The sequence below is a fragment of the Branchiostoma lanceolatum genome, chromosome 14, assembly GCF_035083965.1.
Source record: "Branchiostoma lanceolatum isolate klBraLanc5 chromosome 14, klBraLanc5.hap2, whole genome shotgun sequence".
NCBI classification, from domain to species: Eukaryota; Metazoa; Chordata; class Leptocardii; order Amphioxiformes; family Branchiostomatidae; genus Branchiostoma; species Branchiostoma lanceolatum.
The window spans coordinates 11,385,115-11,397,222 of NC_089735.1; the positions used below are offsets into that span (position 1 = coordinate 11,385,115).

General features: G+C 37.8%; 1 protein-coding gene and 1 long non-coding RNA gene across 3 annotated transcripts in view; one reads left to right on the forward strand and one right to left on the reverse strand.

Annotated features, from left to right (window-relative positions):
• Positions 1-12,108, forward strand: part of LOC136448261 (tetratricopeptide repeat protein 12-like) — a 28,492-nt gene that overhangs the window by 6,644 nt on the left and 9,740 nt on the right. The window contains exons 10-14 of the mRNA XM_066447586.1: positions 131-222; positions 704-875; positions 1,527-1,622; positions 1,966-2,029; positions 2,403-2,537. Coding sequence (XP_066303683.1) covers positions 131-222; positions 704-875; positions 1,527-1,622; positions 1,966-2,029; positions 2,403-2,537 — 559 coding nt within the window. The remainder of the gene's footprint in view (positions 1-130; positions 223-703; positions 876-1,526; positions 1,623-1,965; positions 2,030-2,402; positions 2,538-12,108) is intronic.
• LOC136448521 (uncharacterized) lies at positions 5,368-7,994 on the reverse strand. 2 transcript variants are annotated; one of them, XR_010757892.1, is made up of 2 exons: positions 7,801-7,994; positions 5,368-7,552 (listed from the first exon to the last, which is right to left on the reverse strand). It is a non-coding gene; the product is annotated as an uncharacterized lncRNA (long non-coding RNA). The 2 variants fall into 2 exon arrangements; XR_010757891.1 differs by having other exon boundaries at positions 7,792-7,994.

A 12,108-nucleotide genomic window follows, 5' to 3' on the forward strand; every position in this document is an offset into this window, starting at 1 on the left:
GAAGTAAATCATTAGGCTTGCCTGTGTGTGTGTGTGTGTGTGTGTGTGTGTGTGTGTGTTTCTGAACTGCAGTTTTGTCATGTTCTGCCAGAGGGGGTGCAGTCAGCTTTCTCTGATTGTCTTGTTCCAGATGTATGAATGCTCCTGCAAGTCTGACAAAAGAGGAAGTCGACATGTGTGAATCATTGTTGAAGCTGTACAGAGAGGTCAACAAGAACAATGGTAAGACAAGACATATGTTTGATGTTTAATTAAGATATTATGTTAAACTGCTTAGTTTTCAGTCCCTCTGCTACATGTACCTTCCTCAGGGCAATACTAGCTGGTACTACTCCCCACTGCCGTCTGTTGATTGTTTTGGTTTGATTTTGATTTTATTAGAATTGCAACAGTGCAATACATGTGGGACGCAGGCAGCTATTGCTGTTGTCGTGACCCACACATGATAAACCCGTTTTTACACTTGGGTGAAGTGAGGAAAGTCATGTAAAGTGCCTTTTCCCAAGGGCACAACATTCGTGGCATCGGGGAATTCAAACCCGGGACCGCTGGCTTCTGGGCCGAAAACCCTGCCGTTTTGCCACACGACCCCACAGTACCCCATATTGTATGTAGAACCTGGTTGTGAATAGAGAATCTTGTCATCCAGTGATTTTCCAACCTGATTGAATTATTAACGATTGTCTCTGTCCCTTCACCACAGTGGTGAACCAGAAGCATGCCATATCGGTGCCGCGTATGCCAGACATCCTGACTAACCTACTGCACACCAGCCAGGACGAAGACCTGTCCGACGCCTGCGTAGCGATCATCAACGAGCTGTCCCAGAACGCCGAGGGCAGGACGACAATCGTCAACAACTTTGATACCACAAGGTCTGCATACAACTGTAAACATTGGGCAGTCAGAGATGGCAAACTTCAGCCCTTCTGACTAAACAAACAGATACTGCAGTAAAGAAACACACACACAAACACACACATATGCATATCAGTACACAATACTACACACATTAATGGCTCCAGGTTGTATTTTTATTTCATGCATAAGGCCACACCAATTTGATTTCTTGGTTAAAGGAATTTTTGAAAAAATGCTAGACTGGAAAATCAACATGAAAACAGAATCTCAGAGGAAAGTTTGTACTTTGGTGCACACAGTTTCAAGGAGTGAACATGGTCAGGTGCAAGTTTTCACCCCAGTTTTCTGTTTTAATGATGTCCTCATGCTAAAATAAATAAAAAAAATCCGTTAACCAAGAAGTTAAATTGGTGTGGCCTAAGCTGGCGTTGGAATTTTGTGTCTTTGTATATTTGTATGACTTTTTTGTACACATTTTATTCCCTTCCTTCTTTCTTATTATTTGCTTCATCTTTGTTTCTTCCATTTTGGAGAGCCATGAAAACATGCTTCTTTGTTACTAAATTCTCTTTCTCACAGTGTCTTTCTTTCTGTCCTTCCTTGCCTCCTTTTCTCCCATTCATTTTCAGCAGCAAATAAAAAAAGCACGTCCTGCCATTTTCCAGGCTGATGCAGGGTTTGTTGAAGTTCATGAACATCGGCTCTTCCCGGTCGGCCGCCAACGCTGTGGGAACCCTCAACAACATGGCCATCGACAAAAAGTTAGTGCTGCACTACTCATTATTTGTTGTTTACCTTCGCCTAGAAGGTTATGTTTTTCACAGTATGTAATACGTGTGTGTGTGTGTGTGTGTGTGTGTGTGTGTGTGTGTATGTGTGTATGTGTGTGAGGGAGAGACACAGAGAGAGAGAGAGATTGTCTTCATATTTGGTAGGTGGGTAGGTCTTTGTGACACCTCAAAATGATTACAATTTGTTCTATTTTTAATGATAATTTACAAATTTGTACAACTGAACGGAGATAGAATAGCATGGATACCATAACTGGTTACTGTTTGGTGAACAAATCAGGCTAAATATTAAGTGTTTCTCTTTTACCAACAGGTTCTTGATGCAGTTCAGAGACAGTTTTGAGGAATCTGTTCTGCCAGCCTTTGAGAACATCATGGTAGGTGGAGATCACAATGTGGATGAATAATTAACATTGACAGCAGCTGAACTTGATTCAGTGTTGTGTCTGAAAATCTTGTCTTCCTATGGCCTACCAACCTGAGGAAAGTACAACCTATACTAGCGACCACCTTTGCATAATGACCACCTGGTCATTGTGGCCACTTTTGACGGTCCCTTAGATTATCTTTCCCATCGACCTAAGATTCAGAGACTACTTCCAGACGCTTCGAATGACATCCATCACTCTTCTTCAGCATCACTAAAATGATTTGGCAGTACAAGTCAATACTAGTACACGGATGAAACAGTTACTGGAATAAACAGTTTTAAAATTTTGTTTCTTTTGTTTTCTTTTGTTTTGTTTGCAGAAAAGGTGTGCAGAGATTAGTTTGACCGTGGTGCCCAGCTGTGTGTCCATGGTCAGTAACATGGCGGTGGACCCAGTACTTAGGAGAATCATGTCTGCACGGGCACAACTCTGGGAGGCCTGTCTACAAGCCATGGTAAGGAGAGGTGTCTTCTCTCAGCAACTTTAAGACACTCTTATCTTAGAAATATACATGGTCAGTAACATGGCGGTGGACCCAGTACTTAGGAGAATCATGTCTGCACGGGCACAACTCTGGGAAGCCTGTCTGCTAGCCATTGGTAAGGTGAGGTGTCTTCTCTCAGCAACTTTGAGAATCTTAAAAAATATACATTTGTACATGTACATACACCGGTGCAATGGCCTAGTTGATAGAGTGTTCGCCTTGTGCACGGTAGGTCATGAGTTCGAACCCCAGCCGGGTCATTCCAAAGACTTTAAAAATGGCACATACTGCTTTCTCTGCTTAGCACTCAGCATTTGGGAAAGAGTATCACGAAACTGTTAAACACACACATCACTACCAGCGGATCAGCCCCTATAGAAATGGAGATGGGAGCCACCCCTATTAGTCCATGGGCCAGGTCCCTCAAAATAGCCATTTGGTACCAAACAGAGGGCCAAAGGGTGACTTACTTTTTTGAAAAGGTTAACTCCTCTACTTTATAATTATGCATGATAACAATGTCAAATGTCCAGCTTTTTAGGAATTATCACGTGATATGGTGACGTCATTAAAATGGACCTCGATTTTTGGGACTTAATTCAGAGGACTGGGACAAAATATCAAACATCAATAATCTTCGGTGAAAATCGGTTTGTAGGCAAAAGATACCACAGGAATCACGAAATAGTATGTTTTTGGTTGATATCTTAACTCTATAAGAAGCTATGAGTCTTTGAAGTCCATTTTTTTGGGTAATTTTGTGTAAAAAAATGTATTGTTTACTTTCCAAAATCAGGCATTTATTTGGACCACCTATGGGGTCTTGTGTAATACATTATGTTGATAGGCCATATCATTTTCTGCATTTTGGGCTTTGAACCAACAAAATCGTCAAAAATATCAGGAGTTAGAGTCAATTCCACATTACCGAGAGGGTGTTTGTTGCCTTTTGTTCTAACATTTGCAAAACCTTTGTAACAATCTAAGGGAGATAAGTTACTGTTTAGAACAATTTCCAACATTCATTTGATGTTTTAAATAGTTTCTGCTGTGTTCCAACATGTTAGACAAATTTCTAACATTGCACATGTTATTTGTATTATTTTCGAAACTGTAGGAAAAGAGGTTGATCATTTGTTCCTACATGTTCCAACATTATAACAACAAGGTATAACTGGGTCAGTGGGATGGGAACAGGGCAATTCACACATCCCTTCAAAGTATAGGGGATTAGGCCTGGGTGCCATGCATAGACACCTCAAGACAACAGTCTAGACGTGAAATCTAAAAATATACAGAGGCAGACAATAGAGTGTGATTAGCACCTACTTTTATGGGGTCAATAACCCAAATCTACCATTTGAAAAATGATGCAAATTGTTCCAACATGTTCGAACAGTGAAACAATCACATAGATGTTTGAAAATTGTTCTAAATAAAGAGATATTTGTGCAATTACTTTCCAAATAGTTCCAACATATATAAATAAGTTCAAACATGTTCAAACTTTCATTCTTGATTGCTTGAACAATTTAGAACTATTTTGACTGGAATAGTCTTTCATCTAAAATTGTTTGAACTCATTAGCAATATTACCTGAAAACCCTCTCGGTGACATGGAATTGACTCTATAAGGGTTTTAAGAATTACACCCAACGGCCATGGTATCGAATCGCCGCAAATATCGCAATGCATCATGGGTAATTTTAAGAGGGTCTGTCTGTAATTATACCTTGTAGCAAAGGACAAAATGTCGATTTTTTTTAAATTTTGGGTGGTGGTAAGGCCTTGGTCCAATTGTAGAAATATGGGTAAGTTTTGGGTTAACTGGTGGTCACCGGTTGCCATGGAAACGGTCACTTTTTAAAAGACGGCGGATTTCTATCCGCAAAGGCTCAATCTCGTCCAGAATAAACCATCTTTAGCCTACAGAAACGCCACCTAAGGCCACAGCAAGTAAATTTTATGGATGACATCCTCCGCAGACTCCAAAATTAATGAGATAGGGCGAAAAAAACAAAAGGCGGGCCCCCCAAAAAAAGATTCCTATATTTTCACATTTTTAGATCATAAGTCTTGTTAAACAAGAATTGAGGCGACGAAATATGATATCATGACCAACAGGTCTTTTATTCCTGTATTCAACCAATGAGGTTTCATATATGATATAAAACCTCCTTGATTCAACAGTTACCTATTCTTTCCGCGCAGCGATTGACTCATCCATATGAAGCTATGGGGTAGTGCCTGGAGTCGCGCGGCGATGTGATTCATGCCTATTTGTGACAAAAAGGGGGGCGGGTGGGCGGGAAGGTCTTGGTGTATTCACCGACCCTCGTCTTGCTCCGTATCATTACTCCCGTCACCCCTCCCCACCATCTCTTTCCTATCGTACCTATCGCCGGGTCACCAGGCTATGCGGATGAGTCTGTCGCTTCAGTGGAGTAAACAGTCAGTTTTCGCCTTATATAGATTGGGTATATGGATCAGCCAATCACAGCGCAGGAAAGATAGTTACCTATTCTTTCCGCGCAGCGATTGACTCATCCATATGAAGCTATGGGGTAGTGCCTTACGTCGCGCTCCTCCTTTTCCTTCACAACCTATTTTCCATTTGTTTTTTCCCCTTTCCTATTTTCTCTTTCTTCCCAATCTCATCTTTCCCAATCTCATCTTTCAATTACCTATTAACTATTCCTTCTCCCTTTTCCCTAACTTCATTTCTTTATCTTCTTACTCAACATATGTCCCGGTCGTTATATTCAACCAACTACCAGAGTACATCTAGACACTTAAGACGCATGTGACAACATTCTTTATTTCATCTCCCCAATCTCCCAGTCTGATATATATATATATAATCATTATCCGGCCCAATTTCATCTATCCTGAGAGTCAAACACTGACTCCACTGCAACACTTTATTGTTCACACAATTTCACATGGTACAACACAATGTCTAATTCACATCATCACACGAGTAACCATCCTTGTGGCTTGGGTAACCTTTCTTGTGCAAGTATAAATGATTTTGTTTCAGATAAATCAACCATATGCATTTCTTATTTCAACATTGCCACCGTCTATTCATTCAATTACATATATGCACCACATACATATACCAGATTCTCACATTCGTTATTCCGTTCCGTCCATTTCTTATTTCTTATTGAATCTTACGACAGTTACTCGTCCGTTATCTTCACCTTAACAGAGTATTCACTTTTGTTCAAATCGGCTTTACAGTTACTTACAAAATGACCAAAACCATAGCATCTGAAGCATCTATCCAAAGGGCGGGCATTTTAAAAGTTGTTCCCTCAGACGGCGGGAACACGTTTGTGGAAAACGCCGGCTGTGGAATTCTGAAACGCCGGCTGTGGAAACGTTCTGCTATGACCCTCGCCCTTTGCTGTATCTACCGACTCCTCCATCATGGCGCTAGCTTTCCTTGGGTTGCATACGCTACCAATACTTCACTGAATTCGAAGTGATGCAATTCTGCCACATATGGCCTGTAATATTAAATGAAACGAAGTTTTAGAGGCGTGCCATTCACCCTCTTTTTCATCACCACGCTAACGACGTTTCATACCGTCCTGGTAAATTAATTACCATTATACTAGATTACTACACCACAGGTGTGTCGCACATGTTCAAATCGGCGTTCTATGTTATTTGCATATCTATGGGCCATTCCCACTTTCATCGGCGTACTCCTGCCGTTTTGTCTGATACAATCATTACACGCCATGTCCACAAGCACGGGCCATTCCCGTGTGCTATATGTTTACTGTATCAAACCTGCACCTCTTGCAGGAAACAAACGTCCATTTATGATACCAATTCCTCGATTTACGACCGGGTCCACTACCTCTGGTCTTGACTGGCTTATCAACAATGCAGATTCAAAATTACACACACACGAAGTACCAAATGTAACGCCAGAAATACCATTATAGTATTGTGTTGACAAGTAACCAATGCTAATCTGAATTACCGCCTTGACAACTATGATCCCGAGCGGGCGGCAGCCCTGTCCCTATTTGCTGCGGTCACCTCCGCCGCGTGGTGCGAGTGCCCCCGGCTGACCGACGCTTGGGGCTGAGTGTCCTCCGGCTTGCTGCGCCCGGCCGCACCTGGTCCCTGCATGTGTGCCCTGTGATGCTTGCGATGCTCGGATTCAGTTGCCAGCCGTTGTCTTGAGTCTGTTGTTTGCTTCCTCCAGCTTTGTCACCTCCCGGTCGACCTCCTGGTATAGTCCCTGTGACATTTAAGACAACAATACCAAAATTAGATATCCAGCGCTACTGAGGCCTACTATCACTCATAACCACACATACTGCCCGAGCATGCCAGCTCGCCTGCGAGAAGAGCAGACCTCAGCATGACGAAAAGCAATGCACGTGCAAACGACAGACAACTCTCACACACAATCCGTACATACCAACGCTTCCAATTCCATTATATCCAGAAAATTTGACCAGAAAACACCGTCAAATTTCAGAATCACAGCATAATTCAACTTTCTATACTCCCTGAGACCGTAATGTCCTTCCTGAGACTTCACGCAGACACAGAGTTGGGCACAAAACGATCTGTCTTGCACGTGCTGTCCGCCCCTGGGAGCACCGGACGCTGGACCAGTCTCTGGGGATGAGTCTGCTGGTGCGGTGTTATATTGCCTTGACGAGCTGGCGGTAGCCCTATGCCCGCTTGCTGGTCACCGGCTCTCCACGTGGTACTCCCGGCTGACCACCGTCCTGTGACGGCGCTTGCACTTGGGGCTGCCCTCCAGCTTGCTGCACGGCCGCGACGAGCGCTGCTTCTGGTTGCGGTGCCGCTATTTCGCCGTCGGTATTCTGTTGTTATCTTCCCCCTCCAGCCTGGTCATGTCCGGGCGGGTTTTGTACCACCTGGGCTCCCCAAACCTGGTTCCCGGCGGGGGGTTGCCCTGCTCCCGGTATAGCCGGTACCTGTGACATCTACAATAATATCACAATTAGATATCCATCTCTACTGAGGCGTGTTACCACTCATAATCACACATATTGCGCGAACACACCTCGCCTACGAGAAGAGCAGACCTCAGTATGACGAAGGCAATGCACGTGCAACGACAGACAACTCACATACCAACGCACCCAATTTCATTATCTCTCAGAATTCCAACTCAAAACACCACCAAAGTTATCCCTTTTCCAAAATTATAGCAAAATCCAACCTTCCCTACTCCCTGAAAAACTTCGCGTGGACACAAACTTCGGCAAAAAGCGGTCTGTCTTGCACGTTCTTCCTGGGCGGTCCGACGGAGCTCCTAACGCCGTACCAGGCTGTGCGGACGAGTCTGTCGCTTCAGTGGAGTAAACAGTCAGTTTTCGCCTTATATAGATTGGGTATATGGATCAGCCAATCACAGCGCAGGAAAGATAGTAAACATGTCCTTGTAGATGTGTGTACATCTCAATAGACAGTACAACAAATGCAGAAAAGAGCTTGTTGTACCATCATCTGAACCAACTACAATGGGTATTCATATGCGATGAATCACCTTGTATATACAGTTCAATTAACTAGACCCCCCCCCCCATTATTTATATGTCCTTGCTAGAACAAATGCAGAAAACAGCTTGTTATCATACCATCATGGGCAGGAACCACACTGCGTATTCATATGCAACGAAACACCTTAGACTGTCAACATTAAACTGTTCTTGCGTAATTGTACACAACTCAATTAAGTAGAACAAACGCAGAAAACAGCTTGTCATACCAAGGAGGTTTTATATAGATATATAAAACCTCCTTGGTCATACCATCATGGGCAGGAACTTCACTGGGTATTCATATGCAATGAAACACCTTAGACTATCAACGTTTACGACACATTTGCCCATTTTTGGCATGTTGACCACCGTCGAAGGGCAATGAAAATTCTTGTTTTTTATTTCGAAATCAGGTGAAAATTAATGAGCGCGCTGATGTCATCCATAGAAATTACTTGCTGTGGCCTAACTAGAGGGACAACATTTGCGAGCAAATGCAGAATGTTAACCTTCACTTGGTGTTTACGTTTCGAACAAGGAAGGATAAGTTGTTTTATTTAGTTGGATAATTCAAAAAGGGACGAATGAATGCTCATAAATTTCTACCTGTAAGGGACGTTGATGAAGACGAACAACATGGTTGCATAATGTGCACAATCAATAAGGAAGATTTATATTTCAATAAAATACTCACTTACATGACAAAAGGTCAGGCTCAAGAGCATGGTTCCTTAATATTCATGAACATTCATGAACATTCATAATTTTTCCTAAATATTCATGAACGTTCATGAAAATTTATGAAATTCATAAACGTTCATGAATGTTCATGAATTTTCATGAATTTTTATGAATTTTAATGAATTTTCATGAACGTTCATGAATTGTCATGAATTTTCATAAATTTTCATGAACGTTCATGAATTTTCATGAATTTTCATGAACGTTCATGACTTTTCATGACTTTTCATGAATTTTCATGAATTTTCATGAATTTTCCTGAACGTTCATTGAACTTTCATGAACGTTCATGAATTTTCATGAATTTTCATGAATTTTTATGAATTTTCATGAACGTTCATGACTTTTCATGAATTTTCATGAATTTTCCTGAACGGTCATTGAACTTTCATGAACGTTCATGAATTTTCATGAATTTTCATGAATTTTTATGAATTTTCATGAACGTTCATGAATTTTCATGAATTGTCATGAATTTTCATGAACGTTCATGTACTTTCATGAATTTTCATGAATTTTCATGAATTTTCAAGAATTTTCATGAATTTTCATGAAATTTTCATGAATTTTCATGAACGTTCATGAATATTTATGAATTTTCATGAACGTTCATGAATGTTCATGAATTTTCATGAATTTTTATGAATTTTCATGAATTTTCATGAACGTTCATGAATTTTCATGAATTTCATGAATTTTCATGAACGTTCATGAGAATTCATGAATTTTCATGAATTTTCATCAATTTTCATGAATTTTTATGAATTTTCATTAACATTCATGAATTTTCTTGAATTTTCATGAATTTTCTTGAATTTTCATGAACGTTCATGAATTTTCTTGAATTTTCATGAATTTTCATGAACGTTCATGAATTTTCATGAATTTTCATGAATTTTCATGAACGTTCATGAGAATTCATGAATTTTCATGAATTTTCATGAATTTTCATGAATTTTCATGAATTTTTATGAATTTTCATGAACGTTCATGGATTTTCCTGAATTTTCCTGAATTTTCATGAACGTTCATGAATTTTCATGAATTTTCATAAATTTTCATGAATTTTCATGAATTTTCATGAATTTTCATGAATATTTATGAATTTTCATGAACGTTCATGAATGTTCATGAATTTTCATGAATTTTTATGAATTTTCATGAATTTTCATGAACGTTCATGAATTTTCATGAATTTTCATGAATTTTCATGAACGTTCATGAGAATTCATGAATTTTCATGAATTTTTATGAATTTTCATGAACGTTCATGAATTTTCCTGAATTTTCATGAATTTTAATGAACGTTCATGAATTTTCATGAATTTTCATGAATTTTCATGAATTTTCATGAACGTTCATGAATTTTCATGAATTTTCATGAATTTAAATGAATTTTCATGAATTTTCCTGAACGTTCATTGAACTTTCATGAACGTTCATGAATTTTCATGAATTTTCATGAATTTTTATGAATTTTCATGAACGTTCATGACTTTTCATGAATTTTCATGAATTTTCCTGAACGTTCATTGAACTTTCATGAACGTTCATGAATTTTCATGAATTTTCATGAATTTTTATGAATTTTCATGAACGTTCATGAATTTTCATGAATTGTCATGAATTTTCATGAACGTTCATGTACTTTCATGAATTTTCATGAATTTTCATGAATTTTCATGAATTTTCATGAATTTTCATGAATTTTCATGAACGTTCATGAATTTTCATGAATTTTCATGAATTTTCATGAATTTTCATGAATTTTCACGAAAATTCATAGATATTCATGAACGTTCATGAAAATTCATGAAAATTCATGAAAATTCATGAAAATTAATGAAAATTCATGAACGTTCATGAATTTTCATGAATTTCCATGAACTTTCATGAACTTTCATGAATTTTTATGAATTTTCATGAATTTTCATGAACGTTCATGACTTTTCATGAATTTTCATGAATTTTCATGAATTTTCATGAATTTTCATGAATTTTCATGAACGTTCATTGAACTTTCATGACATTCATGAAAATTCATGAATTTTCATGAATTTTCATGAATTTTCATGAATTTTCAAGAATTTTCATGAATTTTCATGAAATTTTCATGAATTTTCATGAATTTTCATGAACGTTCATGAATTTTCATGAATTTCATGAATTTTCATGAACGTTCATGAGAATACATGAATTTTCATGAATTTTCATCAATTGTCATGAATTTTTATGAATTTTCATTAACGTTCATGAATTTTCATGAATTTTCATGAAATTTTTATGAATTTTCATGGATTTTCATGAACGTTCATGAATTTTCATGAATTTCATGAATTTTCATGAACGTTCATGAGAATACATGAATTTTCATGAATTTTCATCAATTTTCATGAATTTTTATGAATTTTCATTAACGTTCATGAATTTTCTTGAATTTTCATGAATTTTCTTGAATTTTCATGAACGTTCATGGATTTTCCTGAATTTTCCTGAATTTTCATGAACGTTCATGAATTTTCATGAATTTTCATAAATTTTCATGAATTTTCATGAATTTTCATGAATTTTCATGAATATTTATGAATTTTCATGAACGTTCATGAATTTTCATGAATTTTCATGAACGTTCATGAATTTTCATGAATTTTCATGAATTTTCATGAATTTTCATGAATTTTCATGAACGTTCATGAGAATTCATGAATTTTCATGAATTTTTATGAATTTTCATGAACGTTCATGAATTTTCCTGAATTTTCATGAATTTTCATGAACGTTCATGAATTTTCATGAAATTTCCTGAATTTTCATGAATTTTCATGAATTTTCATGAACGTTCATGGATTTTCCTGAATTTTCCTGAATTTTCATGAACGTTCATGAATTTTCATGAATTTTCATAAATTTTCATGAATTTTCATGAATTTTCATGAATATTTATGAATTTTCATGAACGTTCATGAATGTTCATGAATTTTCATGAATTTTTATGAATTTTCACGAAAATTCATAGATATTCATGAACGTTCATGAAAATTCATGAAAATTCATGAAAATTCATGAAAATTAATGAAAATTCATGAACGTTCATGAATTTTCATGAATTTCCATGAACTTTCATGAACTTTCATGAATTTTTATGAATTTTCATGAATTTTCATGAATTTTCATGAACGTTCATGACTTTTCATGAATTTTCATGAATTTTCATGAATTTTCATGAATTTTCATGAACGTTCATTGAACTTTCA